The sequence below is a fragment of the Phyllostomus hastatus genome, unplaced genomic scaffold (assembly GCF_019186645.2).
Source record: "Phyllostomus hastatus isolate PE091 unplaced genomic scaffold, TTU_PhHast_1.1 phas_contig_80, whole genome shotgun sequence".
In the NCBI taxonomy this organism is placed as follows: domain Eukaryota; kingdom Metazoa; phylum Chordata; class Mammalia; order Chiroptera; family Phyllostomidae; genus Phyllostomus; species Phyllostomus hastatus.
Window position 1 is genome coordinate 8,498,002 of NW_025333960.1, and position 18,254 is coordinate 8,516,255.

The following is an 18,254-nucleotide window of genomic DNA, read 5'->3' on the forward strand; positions in this document are numbered from 1 at the left end:
GACATGTAACCTCCCTAGACTGAATCATGAAAACTAGTATATCTAAATATACTGATTAACAGTAAGAAAATTGAAACAATCATCAAAAACCTCCCAAAAAATAGAAGTCCAGGACAAGCTGGCTTCACTGGTGAATTCTGTCAAATATTTAAAGAAGATTTAATACCTATTCTTCTCAAACTCTTCCAAAAAAAAAGTGAAGAAGAGGAAATACTTCCTAACACATTTTATGGGGTCCATATTATCTGGATACCAAAATGTGGCAAGGATAACACAAAAAAAGAAAACTACAGATCTATATTTCTGATGAATACAGACGCAAAAATTCTAAACAAAATACTAGCAAATTGAATACAACAATATATTAAAAAGATAATACATCACAATCAAGTAGGGGTCATTTCTGGCACACAAGGATGGTTTAACATATATAAATCAATTGATGTGATACACCACATTAACAAAATTAATGATAAAAATAAAATAGTCATATCAATAGATGAGCAAAAGCATTTCACAAGCTATAATATCCATTTGTGATTAAAACACTCAATAAAGTGGGTATAAAAGGAAAGTACCTCAACATAATAAAGTCCATATATGACAAATTCTCAGCTAATATACCTATCTCAATTGTGAAAACTGAAAGCTTTTCCTTTAAGATCAGGAACACGACAAGGATGCCCACTCTTACCACTGTTATGGAACACAGTACTGGAAGTCCTACCCAAAGTAATTAATTAATTAATTAGTTAGTTAATTAATAAAAGGCATCCAAATTCAACATGAAAAGTAAAATTGTCATTTTTTTGCAGATGACATTATTCTTTATGTAAAAAACCCTAAAACCAAAAACTCTTAGAAACAATAAATAAATACATTAAAGTTACAGAATACAAGATCAATGTACAAAAATCCATTGTATTCCTATACACAAACAATGAAATTTCAGAAAAATAAATGAAAGAAAAATTTCTTTTGTGATTGCAACAAAAAGAATAAACTACCTAGGCAACAAAGGAGGTAAAGGGCCTATGCACTGAAAACTTCAAGACATTATAGAAGACATTGAAGAAGACACAAAGAAATGGAGAGATATTCTGTGTTCATAGACTGGAAGAATCAAGATAGTTAAAATGGTCATGTTACCCAAAGCAATATATAAATTTAATGCAATCCCCATCAACATCCTAAAGGCATTTTGTAAAGAAATAGAGCCAAAAAGAGTCATCAGATTTTTATGGAATCACAAAAGTTCCCAAATAGCCAAAGGAATCCTGACAAAAAAGAACAAAGCTGGGGGTATAACACTCCCTGATATCAAATTATACTATGGAGCAACAATAATCAAAACAACATGGCATGTTTTGGTAGAGGTTTTTAAAACCTCTTCAATAAATGGTGCTGGGAAAATTGGAAAGCTACTTGGAAAAGAATGACCCTAGACTGCTATTTGTCACCATACATAAAATAATACCTCAAAATAGATCAAAGACCTAAATATAAGACCTAAAATAATAAATTATGTAAAAGAAAACATAGGTACTAAGCTTATGGACCTTGGTCTTAGAGAAAATTTTATGAATTTGACTTCAAAGGCAAGGGAAGTAAAAGCAAAAAATAAATAAATGGGACTATATCAAACTAAAAAGCTTCTGCACAGTAAAAGAAACCATCAACAAAACAAAGAGGCAACCAACCTAATGGGAGAACAATGCCTCTGATAAGGAGTTAACATTCAAAATACATAAAGAACTCATGCAACTCCACAACAAAATGCAAACAATCCAATTTAAAAAATGGCACAGAGAACCTGAACAGACTCTTTTTCCAAGAAGGCATACAAACAGCCATCAGATACATGAACACATGTTCAACTGCACCAGCTGTTAGGGAAATGCAAATCAAAACTACAATGAAACACCATGTCACATCTGTTGCAATGGCTCTTATCAACAAGATAAGCAATAACAAGTATTAGAGAGGTTGTGGAGAAAAGCAACCCTCATTCATTGCTAGTTGGAAAGGAAACTGATACAGCCACATTAAAAACAGTATGGATGCTCTTTAAAAAATTAAGAATAGAGCTACCATATGACCCAGCAACCCTCTTCTGGGGATCTACCAAAAAAAATGGAAAATATTTACTCATAAAAATATGTGCACCCTTATGTTCATTGCAGCATTATTCACAGTGGCCAAGACATGGAAACAACTTAAGTGTCCTTAAGTAGATGGTTAAATAAATAAGACATGGTACATACATACTATGTATTACTGGAATTACTACTCAGCCTCAAAAAAGATGAAATACTGCCATTTTCCACATCATGCTTAAATCTTGAGAATATTATGCTAAGCAAAGTAAGTCAGATGGAAAAAAACAAGAACTATATAATATCACTAATATGTGGGATATAAAACTGAAAGCAACAAATAAACAAACAAGAAAAACAAACAAACAAGAACTCAAATGCACAGCAGTATGATGTTTACCAGAGGGAAAAAGGGTTGGGGAAGGTAGTAAAGGGTAAAAGTAGTCAAATACAAGGACTGTCCTAAAAAATTCCACCCATTGTTAATATAGCGAGAACAGTTTGCACCACATCAATGTAACCTGGCAGCCAAAGAGAGTGGATTTGAATGTGCATGTGTGAACAATGACCACTTCACCATACTAGTCAGTGGGGATGGTAGTTGCTGTTGAGTGAGCATGTGTATTGTGCGGCCATTGCATTCACAATGACTGAACAAGAAGAGCAATGAATCTGCATCAAATTTTGTGTTAAGCTTGAACATTCCCATGTGAAAACTATTCAGATGATTCAGAAGGCCACAGATATGGGCAACTGAAGATTGGCAGCTTCATCATAACAACCTGCCCACTTATGCATCACATCTTGTGCAGTTTTTTGGTGAAATACAAAATCAGCCAAGTGACTCAGTCCTCCTACAGCCCAGATTTTGGCACCCTGTGACTTCTGGATTTTCCCAAAACTGAAGTCACCTTTGAAAGGGAAGAGATTTCAGACCACCAGTGAGATTCAGTAAAATATGATGGGGCAACTGGTGGTGAATGCAAGAACTGCGTGAGGTCCCAAGGTACCTACTTTAAAGGGACTGATGTGTCATTGTACAATGTTTCTTGTACGTTGTATCTTCTTCAATAAGTGTCTCTATTTTTCATGTTACATGGCTGGATACCTTCTGCACAGATCTCATATATAGTGACAGAATGAGATTTGACTTTAGGTGGTGAACACACAATACAATATACTGATAATGTATTATAGAATTATACATTTTAAACCTATTTAATTTTATTAAACAATGACACTCCAATAAATTAAATTTTCAAAAAGTGAAACTAAACAAATAAATTTAAAATAAAATAAAGGTCTCTGCTGATAAAGAAGGCCAATAATAAAGTGCTTCTTTAATCTCCTAATAATACATTTAGCCCTGGTTGGTGTAGCTCAGTGGATTGAGTGCGGCTGTGAACCAAAGCATCGCAGGTTCGATTCCCAGTCAGGGCACATGCCTGGGTTGCAGGCCATGGCCCCCAGCAACCGCACATTGGTGTTTCTCTCTCTCTCTCTCCCTCTCTCTCTCTCTCTCTCTCTCTCTCTCTCTCTCTCTCTCTCTCTCTTTCTCCCTCCCTTCCCTCTCTAAAAATAAAAATAAATAAAACCTTTAAAAAAAAACTTTAAAAAATACATTTAAAACATATGCTCTCTGGGGCAATATAAGAATGTGAGTAAACTGAATTCACTCTTGAGAAAACCACACAGCTATAGAACTAATGGTTCATGCAGCACAGTATGCTATTACCAGTCACAAAATTCAGCAATGTCATCCTTTATTTAGCCTTCTTGAATGTATTTATAGTAATACACGCTATAAAATATTATTTTATTAAGTATATTTAAACATTTTTCTTAGCACATAAAACACTTTCAGGCCTCTAGATTGAGCATTAATCAAATTTAAGCTTTTCAGGATTTTATGAATTTGATAATATCACCCTCTTCCACTTTTGTCATTTCACATTGAAAAAGTCTTAATGGTGGGCCAAGGTAGAGGCATATGTAGATACACTTTGCCTCCTCACACAACCAAAAAAAGGACAACAACTAATTATTTTAGCATACAAAAAATAACCAGACTGCCAGAAAATCAAACTGTATGGTAGTCCAACAACCAAGGAGTTAAAGAAGAATTTATCCGGACTGGTAGGAGGGGTAGTGATGGGCAGCCAGGTGGAGAGGACTCACAGCAAAGTGGCAGCTGGCGGAGCTGGCAGTCCCATATAGGCATGCAGATAAGCCAGGAGGAACAACTGGGGACCAAGAGAGACCACACAACCCAGGGTTCCAGCATGGGGAAATAAAGCCTCAAACACTCTGACTGAAACAACCTGAGGCAGTTGAGGCAGCTAGAGAAACTCTCAGCCTCACATTGAGAGATTGTTGGAGAGACCCACAGGTCCTAGAATGTACACAAACCCACCTACCTGGGAATCAGCACCAGAAGGGCCCAATTTGCTTGTGGGTAACAGGGGAAGTGACTGAAAGCCAGCCAAGGGCTGAGAAAAAGGCATTGTTCCCTCTCAGACCCCTCCCCCACATACAGCACCACAATGCAGCAAAGTGGGTTGCCCTGCCTTGGTAAATACCTAAGGCTCCACCCCTTATGTAACAGGTGAGCTGAGACAAAAAAAAAATATATGGCCCAAATGAAAAAACAGATCAAAGCTCCAAAAAATAGAAGTAAGTGATAAAGAGATAGCCAAAGTATCAGATGCAGAATTCAAAACACTGGTAATCAGGATGCTTACAGAAATGGTTGAGTATGGTCACAAAATAGAAGAAAAGGTGAAGGCTATGCAAATTGAAATAAAGGAAATATACAGGGAACCAACAGTGAAGGGAAGGAAACCAGGACTCAAATCAATGATGTGGAGCAGAAGGAAGAAAGAAACATTCAGCCATAACAGAATGAAGAAAAAGAATTTAAAAAAATGAGGACAGGCTTAGGAACCTCTGGAACAACTTCAAACGTTCCAACATCCAAATCATAGGGGTGCCAGAAAAAGGAGAGAAACAGAAAGAAATTGAAAACATATTTTACAAAATAATGAAGAAGAACTTCCCTAATCTGGCAAAGGAAATAGACTTCCAGGAAGTCAGGAAGCTCAGAGAGTCCCAAAGAAGTTGCACCCAAGGAAGCACACACCAAGGCACATCATCATTACATTACCCAAGATTAAAGAGAAGGAGAGGATCTTAAAAGCAGCAAGAGAAAAGGAGACAGTTACCTACAAAGGAGTTCCCATGACACTATCAGCTGATTTCTCAAAAGAAACCTTGCAGGTGATAAGGGACTGGAAAGAGGTATTCAAAGTCATGAAAGGCAAGTACCTACTACATCCAAGATTCCTCTGCTCAGCAAAGCTATCATTTAGAATGGGAGGGCAGATAAAGTGCTTCCCAGATAATGTCAAGTTAAAGGAATTCATCATCACCAAGCCCTTATTATATGAAATGTTAAAGGGAGTTAATCTAAGAAAAAGAAGATGATAAAAAATATGAACAGTAAAATGACAACAAACTCAAAACTATCAAAAACTGAACCTAGCACAGAAACACAAACTAAGCAAACAACTAGAACAGGAACAGAATCACAGAAATGGACATCACATGGAGGGTTATCAGTGGAGTGGGGGAAGAGGAGAATGGGGTAAAAGGTACAGGGACTAAGAAGCATACAAGAAGGTAGGTACAAATAGAAGCAGGAGGTTAGGAAGAGTATGGGAAATGAAGAAGCCAAGGAACTTATATGCATGATCCATGGACATGAACTAAGTGTGAGGAGGGAAATTCTGGTACCAGATGGAGGGGAATAAAAGGGAGAAAAAAATGAGACAACTGTAATAGCATAATCAATAAAATACATATTTTTTAAAGTCTTAATGGTATTTATTATTTGCTCATATCTGGGTCTTTGCCCATCAAAAAGTCCAAAATACATCCTAAATATTGGACCTCTTGAATATGTTAAAGCATTTTTAATATTTTTAAGATGAATCAGCTTTTGATTTTTCTTTTCACTTCAGGGATTGTTTCACCATTGACCACATCCTTTCTTCATGTTAGTGTAGCAAACATTTAACTTGAGTGCATTTGCATAATATGGAGCAGGCTTATAAGAAACAGAAATACTTAATCATTTCTGGAAAGTTCCTAGTTGTTTTTTTTTATATACTTATCTATTGATGCTTAACTTGATTAAGCCCTAGTGTTTCCAGGCTTAAAGAGATCTTGCTTTGAGTAATCTCCCTGAACACAACAGTTTCAAAAGCTTCTGGAATGCTTCTGAGGTGAGGACAGCTGTGCATTACATCAGCTGCAGGCAAACTCTTTATCATAGTCCAGGCAAATTATTTTGATTGATCAGTTTCAGCTCTTCCCTGAGATTAGAAACCAAAAAAATCACCATGCTTTGCCTTTTATTACTGTCACATTTGTAAGAATTCTTTGCTTTGCTCCTGTAAATACCTCTGTCCCACCAAAGTGAGAAATCATAGTGGTACTCTGCTTCCCTAGGCCGAGCACATGCATCTTCACACTTTAGTAACAGTGACCATTTTCCTGCCAATTAAGAAAGTGTTTTCCAATAAAAAACACACACATAAAAGTAAACATGGGCACTAAACCTGTGGACATTCATCTCAGAGAGGTTTTTGAGAACATGACCACAAAGAAAAAGTAAATAAAATAAATGTTAAATGAATAGCACTACATCAAACTAAAAAGCTTCTGCACAGCAAAAGAAATCATCGACAAAACAAAAAAACAACCAATTGAATGGATATTAGGTGCTAATATCCAAAAGATATCAAGAACTTAAAATAAAATAAACAATAAAATAAGCAATCCAATAAAAATGGGCAAAGGACTTAAATAGACACATCACCAACAAGTACATGAAAAGATCACCAGTTATAAGGGAAATGCAAAAACCACAATGAGTTACCACCTCACACCTGTTAGAATGGCTATTATCAATACTACAGGAAATAATATACATTGGAGAAGATGTGGAGAAAAGTGACCCCTTGCACAGCACTGGTGGAAATGAGAATTGGTGCAGCTAGTATAGGAAACAGTATGGAGGTTTCGCAAAAAAAAATTAAGAATACAGCTACAGTATGACCTAGGAATCCCTCTCTGAGTATCTATCCAAAAAATTATAAAACACTTATTCATAAGATATACATACCACTATATTCATTGCAGAATTATTCATAATATACAAGATATGGAAACAACCTGTCATTCGACAATGGTTGGCTAAAAAAGATGTGGTACATATATACAATGGAATACTATTGAGCCATAAAAAGATGAAATATGGTGTCACATGGGTACTAGACTTATTGAGGTGATTACTGTAAGTTATTTAAATGCCTAATCACTATGTTGTACACCTGAAACTAATATGTCAACTATAATTGAAAAATAATTTTTTCAAAAATGAAGTAATGTCATTTGTGACAATATGGATGGATCATGAAAGTGTCATGCTAAGTGAAATAAGTCAGATGCAAAAGGACAAGAACCATTCGAGTTCACTCATATATGGGATATAAAACAAAAAGCAAGAAATAAACAAATAAGCAAACTCATAGATACAACAAAATGCCATTGCAGTGTATTTGACCCCCTATACTCTCTTTGTCCTCTCCTTTACCTCCCTTCCCTTCTGGTAACAACCATTCTGGGAATGAACCCACAATTGAGTATACAGATGTTGTATTATAATGTTGTACACCTGAAATTTATATAATGTTTCTAACCAAAGTTATCCCAATAAATTTATTTTTAAAAAAAAAACAGAAACCATACAGTACATATCATTTTTTTAAGGAAAAAAGATTGGAAGGGGATGTGGGGGAGGGCAAAATGAGTAAAGCAGATCAATTATATGGTGATGGATGGAAACTGGAAGTTTGGTGGTGAGTACACTATAATGTATACAGATATTGAATTGTAATTGTTGTACACCTGAGACTCACATAGTGTTAGTAACCAATATTACCTTGGAAGGAAGTAAGGAAAGAAGGAAGGGAGGGAGGGAGAATGAGAGGGAGGAAAGGAAGAGAATTTCTCTTAACTACCCCAGCATTCAACAACAAACATTTATGGAATACTTTCTATATGTTAAACACTGCCAAATCCTGGTATATGAGATCTGTGCAGAAGGCATCCAGCCATGTAATGTGAAAAATAGAGACATTTATTGAAGAAGATACAACATACAAGAAACATTATAAATAGGGCAATGACATCTCAGTCCCCTTCAAAGTAAACACCTTGGCACCTCACACAGCTCTCCCCATCGCCATCAGCTGCCCCATTGTATTTTACTGAATTTCATCAATGGTCTGAAATCTCTTCCCTTTCAAAGGTGACTTCAGTTTTGGGAAAATCCAGAAGTCACAGGGCACCCAATCTGAGCTATAGGGGGACTGAGTCACCTGGGTGATTTGATATTTCACCAAAAAACTCTGCACAAGACATGATTCATAAGTGAACGTATTGTCATGATGAAGCTGCCAATCACCAGTTGCGCATAACTGCTGCCTTCTGAATCATCCAAATAGTTTCTGCAGAGGAATGTTCAAGCTTAATGCGAAATTTCCCTCAGAATCATTGCTCTTCTTGCTCAGTCATTTTGAATGTGGTGGCCACACAGTACATGTGGTCATTCAATGGCATCTACCACCCCCACTGACTTGTACAGTGAAGTTGTCATTGCTCATGCATGTGCATTCCAGTCCTCTCTCCTTGGCTGCCACATTACATCAATGTGGTACAAACTGTTCTTGTTATATTAACAGTGGCTAGACTTTTTCCAGATAGATCTCATATGTGTTTAGTCAAAGCAAGTGCTAGAATAAGACATACAAACAAATGATTATGGTAGTACATGGGTGCAATGACCAAAGAAGGGGCCAAGTGCCCCACAGCAGGGACACAAAACAGACAGCAACTACTCTGTCCTAACAACTTAGGGAGAACTGCAAAGAGATGGTGACCTTTGAGAAGGACCTCAAAGACCAATAGTAACTCCCCAGACAGAAAAGAAGGCATGGGACATTCTGACAAAAAGTGTCATTCACTGATTTAGACAGGTAATTACCAGCAAGTGTTCTGTATTTCAATATCACCCAACAGTCTCTGTACAGCCCCACCAAAAAGAAAGAAGAAAGAAAGAAGAAAGAAAGAAAGAAAGAAAGAAAGAAAGAAAGAAAGAAAGAAAGAAAGGAAGGAAGGAAGGAAGGAAGGAAGGAAGGAAGGAAGGAAGGAAGGAAGGAAGGAAGGAAGGAAGGAAGGAAGGAAGAAAGAAAGAAAGAAAGAAAGAAAGAAAGAAAGAAAGAAAGAAAGAAAGAAAGAAAGAAAGAAAGAAAGAAAGAAAGAAAGAAAGAAAGAAAGAAAGAAAGAAAGAAAGAAAGAAAGGAAGAAAGGGAGGGAGGGAGGGAGAGAGGGAGGAAGGATCTAGCAGTCCTTCCAGAAAGCTCTCTCCAGCAGAATTGTCTATAGAAATTCTCTGCTGAGTTACAAAATATAGATGTAGACACACAAGTCAGTTTCATTTTGGACATGTTAAGTATGAAATGTCTGCAGGGCCTGAAGGTGGAAACATCTAGCAAGAAGTTTAAAACTGGAGTCCAGAGCTCAGGAAAAATGGCAAAACAAGCATTAAGACTCCATGGTGGAAGCCACAGTTTGAACTCAGTCCAGGAGTGTGTGTGATAGAAGAGAAAAGGCCAAGGACAGAGGAGCAGACAGGAGAAATGGAGGCAACTCAAGGCAGTAATTATAGAAGTGGGAGCATTGTTCTTTCTGAAGAAACTCTATAGGTAAAAGTAGAGAGATATTCAAGAAGTCTCTTCAATAGATCAAAGAACAAAATTCCTTCCTCTCCCATGCCACCAAGGGACTGCTGCTTCATTGCTTTTCCATTTGGAAAGAGAAGTGACCCTTTCCTGCTTTCCATATCCTGAATTTTATCTTTTATTTTATATTCACTCTAACTCCCTCAACTGCTTTTTCTTTTACATTGTAAGATCTTTATAAATGAACTCAAAATAACTTGTAGAATGAGAAAGCTTATAAACAGAAATAAAGATCCAAAATATTACTTGATGGCATGTCTAAATTATTTTTCACTAAAGAAGAAACCTTCTATTTCTAAATGAATAAGTATTTCAATGTTTTTGGAACTTAGGCATTTATTTACAACATAACAGCATCTTCTCCAACAAAAGTTGGATCTCAGGCCATCTGAAAACATAGCAGCCAATCCCAAGGCACAAAACTCTTCTCTGTGGAGCTATTGTCTTCTTCATCCAAATTTCTGGAATGTTGTTGATGAAGATTGTCCAGGAGGTGAGCTACATAAGCAGGAATTTTAGCCAGAGTGATAAGAGAGGGGTGGCCACATTTTCCTTCACACACACTACTTGTGTTTGTTGTAACCTGTCATCATGGATAGGAAGTGAGGCCTGGGCTCCCCAGGGACACAAACAAGGTGGGCTAAGGAACTGTACCAGGATCCAGGGGTGAGGCAGAGCAAGGAGAACAGCACAGGGCACAGGGGTCATGAGAATTAAGCTTGTCCCCTTGATTCTGTGCTACCCACACATCCCTTATAGCCCAAATAACAATAGTCCAGCCACCATTGCACCCAACTGCAGGAAATGCCATCTTTCACCAAGTTTCCTCCCAAATAGCTTTGGGAAGTCCCAGGGAAGGTTTACATAGTCCACCAACCCAGGCTTCTGTCATGGGCCAGCTGTCTTGTCTCTAGGAGGATTTGCAGGCCAACTCCTGACATACCACAGAACTCTTCCAGCTACACCACACTTTCCGTACCCCTCCCCTCAGCACAGATGCAAGGTCCTCTTTCAGTTTCCCCTACTCTAAGATCCGGCTGTAACTTCTACAAAAATGTAATGAACACTTGGTAATAACAAAGAAGAATTACAAAATGGAAAAGAAAAATCTTGAAAGTAAAATCCACATACAACTATATATAGAGTCCTTGGGCCCAGAGTCCGTGTCTTCCAGACATGTCAGCTTACCTGGGACGGACTGTCCAGTTATCACTAGATGTGTCCTGAACTGATCATTATCAACTTGTTCTTTTCTTTCTTTGAGTGTTTCAAAGACAGAGATGAACTACATGGTTAATCCAATCACTAACCCATTCAGAAGTGCTTTTATCATAGTGACTCTCCCCAGAGCACCGGGTCTCTGCTTCCCCAAAGATCAAGAAGAGGGGAAAGATGTACCCTGTCCTAAACCAGCTTTACGGTCAGTGTAATAACATGTAAAATGCAATGCTGTCAGCCTATGCTACAAGACTGGTAAGTTCAAAAGGTCTTTTTAGAGAACAAGGTCATAAATGCACATTTTTCTTCCCTTAATAAGGCTCTAATAATATCAGATTATTGACAAATCAGAATAACCACTTACCAACTATTGGGCAAAATCCAAGCTGTTCACTTGAAGTCCCAAGCCAAGAGCCAACAAAGCCACTCTCACCAGATCTATCTTCCCCCTTGCCCCACACTGGGCAAGAAAGAAAGAAGGGGGTCAGCCAAGACCTCCCTCAGGGCCCATACCACTGAGATGCCAGCTGGCAGAGTATCACACAACTCTATGTGCCCTGTTACCACATTTAACTCAAGGGCACAGACCCTTACCCACTGTGTGTGGGAGACAAAGTTGTCTGTGTGTAGGGCAGTAATGCACCTGGTTCTGGCCCAGATCTGACAAGGCTTAGCTTGGTCACAGACAAGAGATGAATAGAACACCAGGAAAGTGTTCTTTGCCTCCATATGGCAGCAGGGTACCTTCTGAGGAACTATAGGACAGAACCAAAAGAACTTTTGAAGTCTTTTTCCCTCAAAGATGCAATTGCAAAAATTAATTCAGTCTTCCATCTAGAAAAACAGAAAAACTGCTGGAAGTTTAAACATACTAGTTTCTGTGTGCCCCAGATTCCAGCCATCAAGGCTTCCATAGCCCCACACACTCACAGCCCCTCACAGGTCCATCTGCTAGTTGTCAGTCACTGCTACTCTCTTGTTCACCACCCAGGAGAGGAATGTGCTCATAGAGGGGCCCACACTGACTAAACTCACCTAGGACACAGCACCTGCAATACAATGGTTCTGATCTAAGCCAGTGCCTTTGGAACCAGGAAAAAGTGGATTTGGTTCTCTGGGCTCTTGACTGATTTATTACATGACTTCAAGTCTGCGTCTCACTATATCCATCTGCTCCTCCTACTCTGGAACCTTAAAATTAAAGGGAAACCTGAAAGGCACTCAGTATTGAGCTATGGCATTTTCACATCCATCAAAGAAGAGCCTGTTAACCAAGAGGGTACTCTAAAGCTTCTATCACACAGCAACCCATCCATCCACCTCAACAAAAGCCTAGTGTTGACTTCAAGTCATAGTTTCAGAAGTGCTTGTCCCATTGGCTTCTGTTGTGCATCATCAAAAGGAATTCTAGATCTTGAGAAAAGGCTGCCTTTGTTCTTGTAAATTTCCAGTTTTATAACTTACCAGGGACCCACTGACCCCAAACAAAACTGCCATATCCTGTCATTGGTTTGCTATTTACACCATGAAAACCAAAGTCAGCAGAATGCACCAGTCCAAGGAGCCTCACAGACGATTGAGCAGGAAGGGTACAAGGGAATGGGAATTGAAGCTGTGTGGCAAAGAAAACGCACAGAGGACAAATCTGAGAGGAAACAGGCAACAGTTTTCCTGATGGAATGAGAGGTGATTATTCTCAAAGTGGTCTTTGCTGTTCTCATATTGTTTCCACAATAAAATCAGAAATGGGGTGGGAGGAGCTCATTGCACTTCAGCTGGACAGCTTGCATTATAGCCCTGGCTTCACTTCTGTGGTTTTTAGGATAAATCACTGAACTTCTTGGCACCAGATTTCCTCATCTGTGAAATAGGGATAGTGGTACACACTATTGTTTTTGACCCGCCAACCTCCATAACTCTTCTTTAGTAAGAGCATCCCAAATTCATTTTGGGGAATAGCCTCCCTCCACTCTGGCCCCACTGAGCCCTCTCCAGTGACCATATTGGCAGGACTCTGTTAGGGAAAGCAAGGTGGGTTGCTGACCCAGGATGGGCCTGTTAGACCCTCTCCCAACCCCTCAACTCCTAAGCATAAGGGCCCCAAAAATGGACACTGTGAACCAATTCATCTCCACCTGGTTCTTTAGCTGTTCCTTCAAATATGTGATACTTCTCTATGCTCCCCATAAATTTACTTCATGCTGAAATTAACCAAAATTGGTTCCTGTTGCTCGCCACCAAAGACTTCTAATTATATTGCATTTGATAATTGCCCTGGAAAATTCATAGATTATTCTGAGAACCAAATAGACTGTGGGTGTGAAAACATTTTACTAACCATAAAGCTCTGTATTGGATTTTGGCCTTGGTACAATGTAGAGTCAAACTCTCAGTGTGTGCACACTGGCAACACAAGTCCTGGGTACTGTGAAATTTCTGTCATGTTGGTAAAGTGGAATTTGGGAAACATTGTGCCAAGGAGACTCCCTTCAGGATGAGAACACTGTGTACCTGGCCAGGGAGGGTCAGTGTGTGCCCACTCCATGCAGGCAAGACTACAGGCTTCAAGAGCTAGATTTATAGCATACAAATTAGTTGGGATAAATTCTCCCTGCCTTCAGAGACCAACTATATAAACAAGGGAAGGAAATAATGTCAGCATGAGCTTTACAACCTAAAGCACCAGACATGGGCAGTATGATGCTAGAGATATAATTACTTTCATTGAGATGCTTTTTAAAATGCTCAGCAGTTTTGATGCTGATAATTGAGCCTGTTGCTTTTTTGGTTTTCCTTTGTAGCTCTTTCCATTCATGACATATGTACCCAGAATGCTAGGTTTGTTCTTTTAAAAGAAAGGGCTTGAGGTGAGAGTTCTGGGTGGGCCTAAAGCTAGCTTAAAACCAGCTGAAGGACTTTAATATATCATGTCAAAAGGAACATGCTTGTCCCAGGGGTTTCTGTTGAACAGCATAGAGAAGAATTTTAAATCTTAAGTGAAGGGCTACCTTGAGTGGACAGAAATAAGCCATCCTTGCCTCTTTAAGTCATTCCTGTATAGGAGAGACTTGCTGGAGAGGCATTGCCCTCTTCGGTTTGGTGTCTAGTGTGTGCAGAGTACCACACAACAGTTCCTGCTGACCAGCAGAACACAGACTGGAGAGAGAGGAGCCCTATGCAAAAAGGGCTTTAATCAAAGGTAGAGAAATGAAGTGTCCTAGGAGAGGCCGAGACACAGTTTTCTAGACATTTCAAAGAATGTGACAAAGGAGAAGACTGAGATGGGCGTTGCCTCCATGAGCAGAGCCCTATGGGTTGGTAGGACATGTTGAGATTGTGGGGATTGGGGAAGGGAATTTCAGCTGAGAGGAAAGTGTATAGAAGGGTGTGGCAGCTAAAAATATGAGGCTGGATTTAAGTGTGATAACGAGCAATAATAAGCAATAAAAAACAAGTTTCAAGCCCAGTTCTCTGTAGCAGCACTTCCTTAAACCAGACAGAAATCAACTGATACATCATTTTTGAGAGCCTGACATGTATATGCAGCACTGTGAAGTCTACAAAGGACAGAGGCACCTCAGGGATGACCTCTGACTTCCTGAGCCCTAGGTTCTAGCTAAGGAAGCAGGGCCAACATCTGCAGTACGTGAAGAAAAGGCCCCTCCAGCCCACTACCCATCCTCTGTGTACACAGCCTTCAGCAGCACCATCACCTGACTAGGGAGGGTCAGTGTGTGCCCACACTGAATGTTCCTAAGACTATCCTAAGAAAACATCCTGCTCACAAGCCAGACTTTCAGCTGCACCCACTGTTTTCTTCCTCTCCTCTCACGTTCTTCATGTCAGTGCCCCTGACCCTGAAAATAGGGACAGCTCTGCTTACTGTGCCCAAGAGAGCACATAGATACCCTTGTCCAAACGCCGTCCCCTAATACTCAAAGTCACCAATCCTTAGGGTGCCGGAGGAGTATAGAGATCAGACAGATATGGGAGACCCATTGTCACAACAGCCCTGTGCCCCTCATATCAAAAAATCCTCCCTGAAAAGAGCTTCTTTAGCTCTTTTCCCCTTCTCTTCTAGCCCCAAATTCACCCTCCATAAATAAGCCAGCCCAGCCTAGCCCAGAGAACAGATGCAACTGAAATTATGCCCTTCTTTACTGTTATCTCTTATCCTCACTCTCCGCCCCAGCATCAAAACAAAACAAACATCACACTTTCTTTAGCTAAACACAAAGGCACCATGCACATTCTCATAGTGATGTGTTCAGACAGATCACTACATCATTAACCTGCAAGTAGTCAAGATTGCAATTCCAAGTCAATCAAGCTATAATACAAAGGATGGATGGATAGATGACAGATAGATAGATAGATATTGTACATAAAAGAATAACTAAATATGTAAGGTAGAATAAGACAACTCCCAAAATATAAGTGGGTGGGTGGGTGGATGGATGGATGAATAGGTGAATGGATTGATAAATGGTTAGATGGAAGAATGCATGCCTGCTTGGGTGGATGCATGAATGTATAGGAGGGATAGACATGAGAACAACACGGGCAAAAGACAGTTTTTGTATGCATCAAAAAAGAGCTTTGTTCACTCCCCTTGACACTTTTCCAAAACTGTTTATCTATTTAACATTCCTTGGAAAGTCAGATGTAACAAAATGCATAAAATTGTAATTATCAGAAACTGTAGGTGCTCCGGAACATGGCGGCTCCCATGCTGGTCCCGGGCCGGGCTCTGCTGCGGGCGGCCGCTGAGCGGCTGGTGCAAGGAGGAATCCGGGTGCTGCTGCGGCTGCCACTTGAAGGACCCCCGGCCCAGAGCGCAACTTCAGCCTCTCTCACTGTCGGAGCACGGTTATCATGGAGCGCTGGTGGAAGGTGCCGCTGGCCAGGGAGGGACAGAAACCGCGCTTGCACCGGCGACACCGCGTCTACAAGCTGGTAGAGGACACGAAACACCGGCCCAATGAGAACCTAGAGCTCATCCTCATGCAGTCAGTAGAGGAGCTTGGAGTCCGGGATGACGTGGTTTCGGTGAAGAAATCTGTGGGCCGTAATCAACTGCTTCCTCAAGGACTGGCGGTATATGCATCTCCTGAAAACAAGAAGTTATTTGAAGAAGAGAAATTGCAAAGACAAGAAGGAAAATTAGAAAAGATCCAGACTAAAGCAGGTGAGGCGACAGTGAAATTTCTGAGAAGCTGTCACCTGGAGGTGGGGATGAAGAACAATGTCAAATGGGAGCTAAACCCTGAAATAGTTGCCCGCCACTTTCTCAAAAATCTGGGTGTTGTGGTAGCCCCACATGCATTAAAGTTACCAGAAGAGCCCATCACACGGTGGGGCGAGTATTGGTGTGAGGTGACGGTAAATGGCCTTGACACTGTAAGGGTACCCATGTCTGTGGTGAACTTTGAGAGGCCCAAGACCAAAAGATATAAGCACTGGTTAGCCCAGCAAGCTGCCAACAGAATGACCTCTACCAGCTCCCAGACAATCTGAACCTACCTGTTCTCCCTCAAAAGCAGCAAAGCAGAATCTGAGGCACAGTGGAGCAAAGATGGGCCAGCTCTGGCCGAATAATTGAATTCTAGAGAGCATGTGGGGACATTGGACAAAACTGTATATTCATGTTGAATTCATCATCTTGCCATCTTCGTCTTCTACTTTTATCATATCTAGCCTTGTTGGGGTAATCCTGCTCAAGAAGTACCAAGCTATAGATTCAATAAGCCGAATATTAATAGACTAAAACACTCCCGATCCTATTTCCTCTTCCTCCATTGAAATTCATTGGAACAAATGGAAGAGCTAGCTATTATCTTTAGTACTTGACTCATCCTTATCATCGAAAGTGAACGAACATTTATGTCTCAAGAAGAAATAAAGAGGTTGTATTCTTTTTAGGTGTTCTTTCTACTGTGCTTCAGTAGACTGGGGACAGGATATCCACATGGGATGTCCTCTTGAGCCACCAAGGTTTGCTACTAAAAAGGAAGACTAGGATACATTTGCAGGCTACAGTTGCTATGGGCAAGTTGCTCATGAGCTGTAATGTCTTTGGCCTTAAAACTTGCTCTCATTAGGTATATTGATATAAGTCATCAATATAAATATGCATAATGGCCCTGGCTGGTGTGGCTCAGTGGATTGTGTGCCAGCCTGTGAACTGAAGGATTGCTGGTTCGGTTCCCTGTTAGGGCAGTGCCTGGGTTTTGGGCTGGGTCCCTAGTTGGGAGCACGTAAGAGGCAACTGATTGATGTTTCTCTCCCTCTCTCCCTTCCCCTCTCTCTAACAATAAATAAATAATTTTTTTAAAAAGTGGAAGGAAAAAAAAGAAACTGTAATCACCATGTAAGGGAGGAATGTAAATAAGAGACAAGGAACAGACAAGTGTAAGGAGCAGGAACTGGAGAACCTATATGCAGTGATTACTTGGGCAAGAGAAAATGTCACAAAAAGCATCCTCCTTCCCCATTTCCAGATGAAACTGAGACACAAGGCATCCAACTGAGGTACTCCATGTGTTGGTGCCAGATAATGCCATGCAGAGCTGGTCATCTCCTGGCTATCAGACTCTGCTGATGCTTGCTGGGGCTCCACATGGCAGGAGGCAGCTAGCAAGGACCTTTAAAGAACACATGGGAGACGTGTGCAGCCTCATGCTGGTGCTTTCTAAAATGGAAATTCCAGATACAAACACCACTGGCTTTCAATGTGTTTGTGGTGCCTTTGCCTATCTGGGTAGAATATGGGAGACTCTGTGTCACCTACCTCAGTACGGACACTTTGAGCTTTGGAAGGTGTGCAGTGGATCTCAGGATTCCCTAAAATAGTCTAGATTTTGTCCTGAAAGGAACATTGAAGGTAACATAGTTCAACACTGTTATTATAGAAATGAGAAAACTGGTGCTGAAAAACTGATATGATTTATTGAATACTCACATTCTGTTGGCCCTGGGGATTGCAAAGTAGGCAGTGCATTTGGCAATAAAGAAGTAAGAATGTGTATGAAATTCTAATTTATGAATTCTTTTGAAGCTGCAGATGGGAAGAAAA

General features: G+C 40.1%; 1 protein-coding gene across 1 annotated transcript; it reads left to right on the forward strand.

The window, feature by feature from the left end:
* The first annotated feature begins 15,896 nt into the window (after positions 1-15,896).
* LOC123826273 (39S ribosomal protein L9, mitochondrial-like) lies at positions 15,897-16,774 on the forward strand. Its single transcript, XM_045850259.1, is given in 2 exon segments — positions 15,897-15,999; positions 16,002-16,774. Coding segments are annotated over 2 exon segments (798 nt in total). The 3' UTR covers positions 16,697-16,774.
* The last annotated feature ends 1,480 nt before the right edge of the window (positions 16,775-18,254 follow it).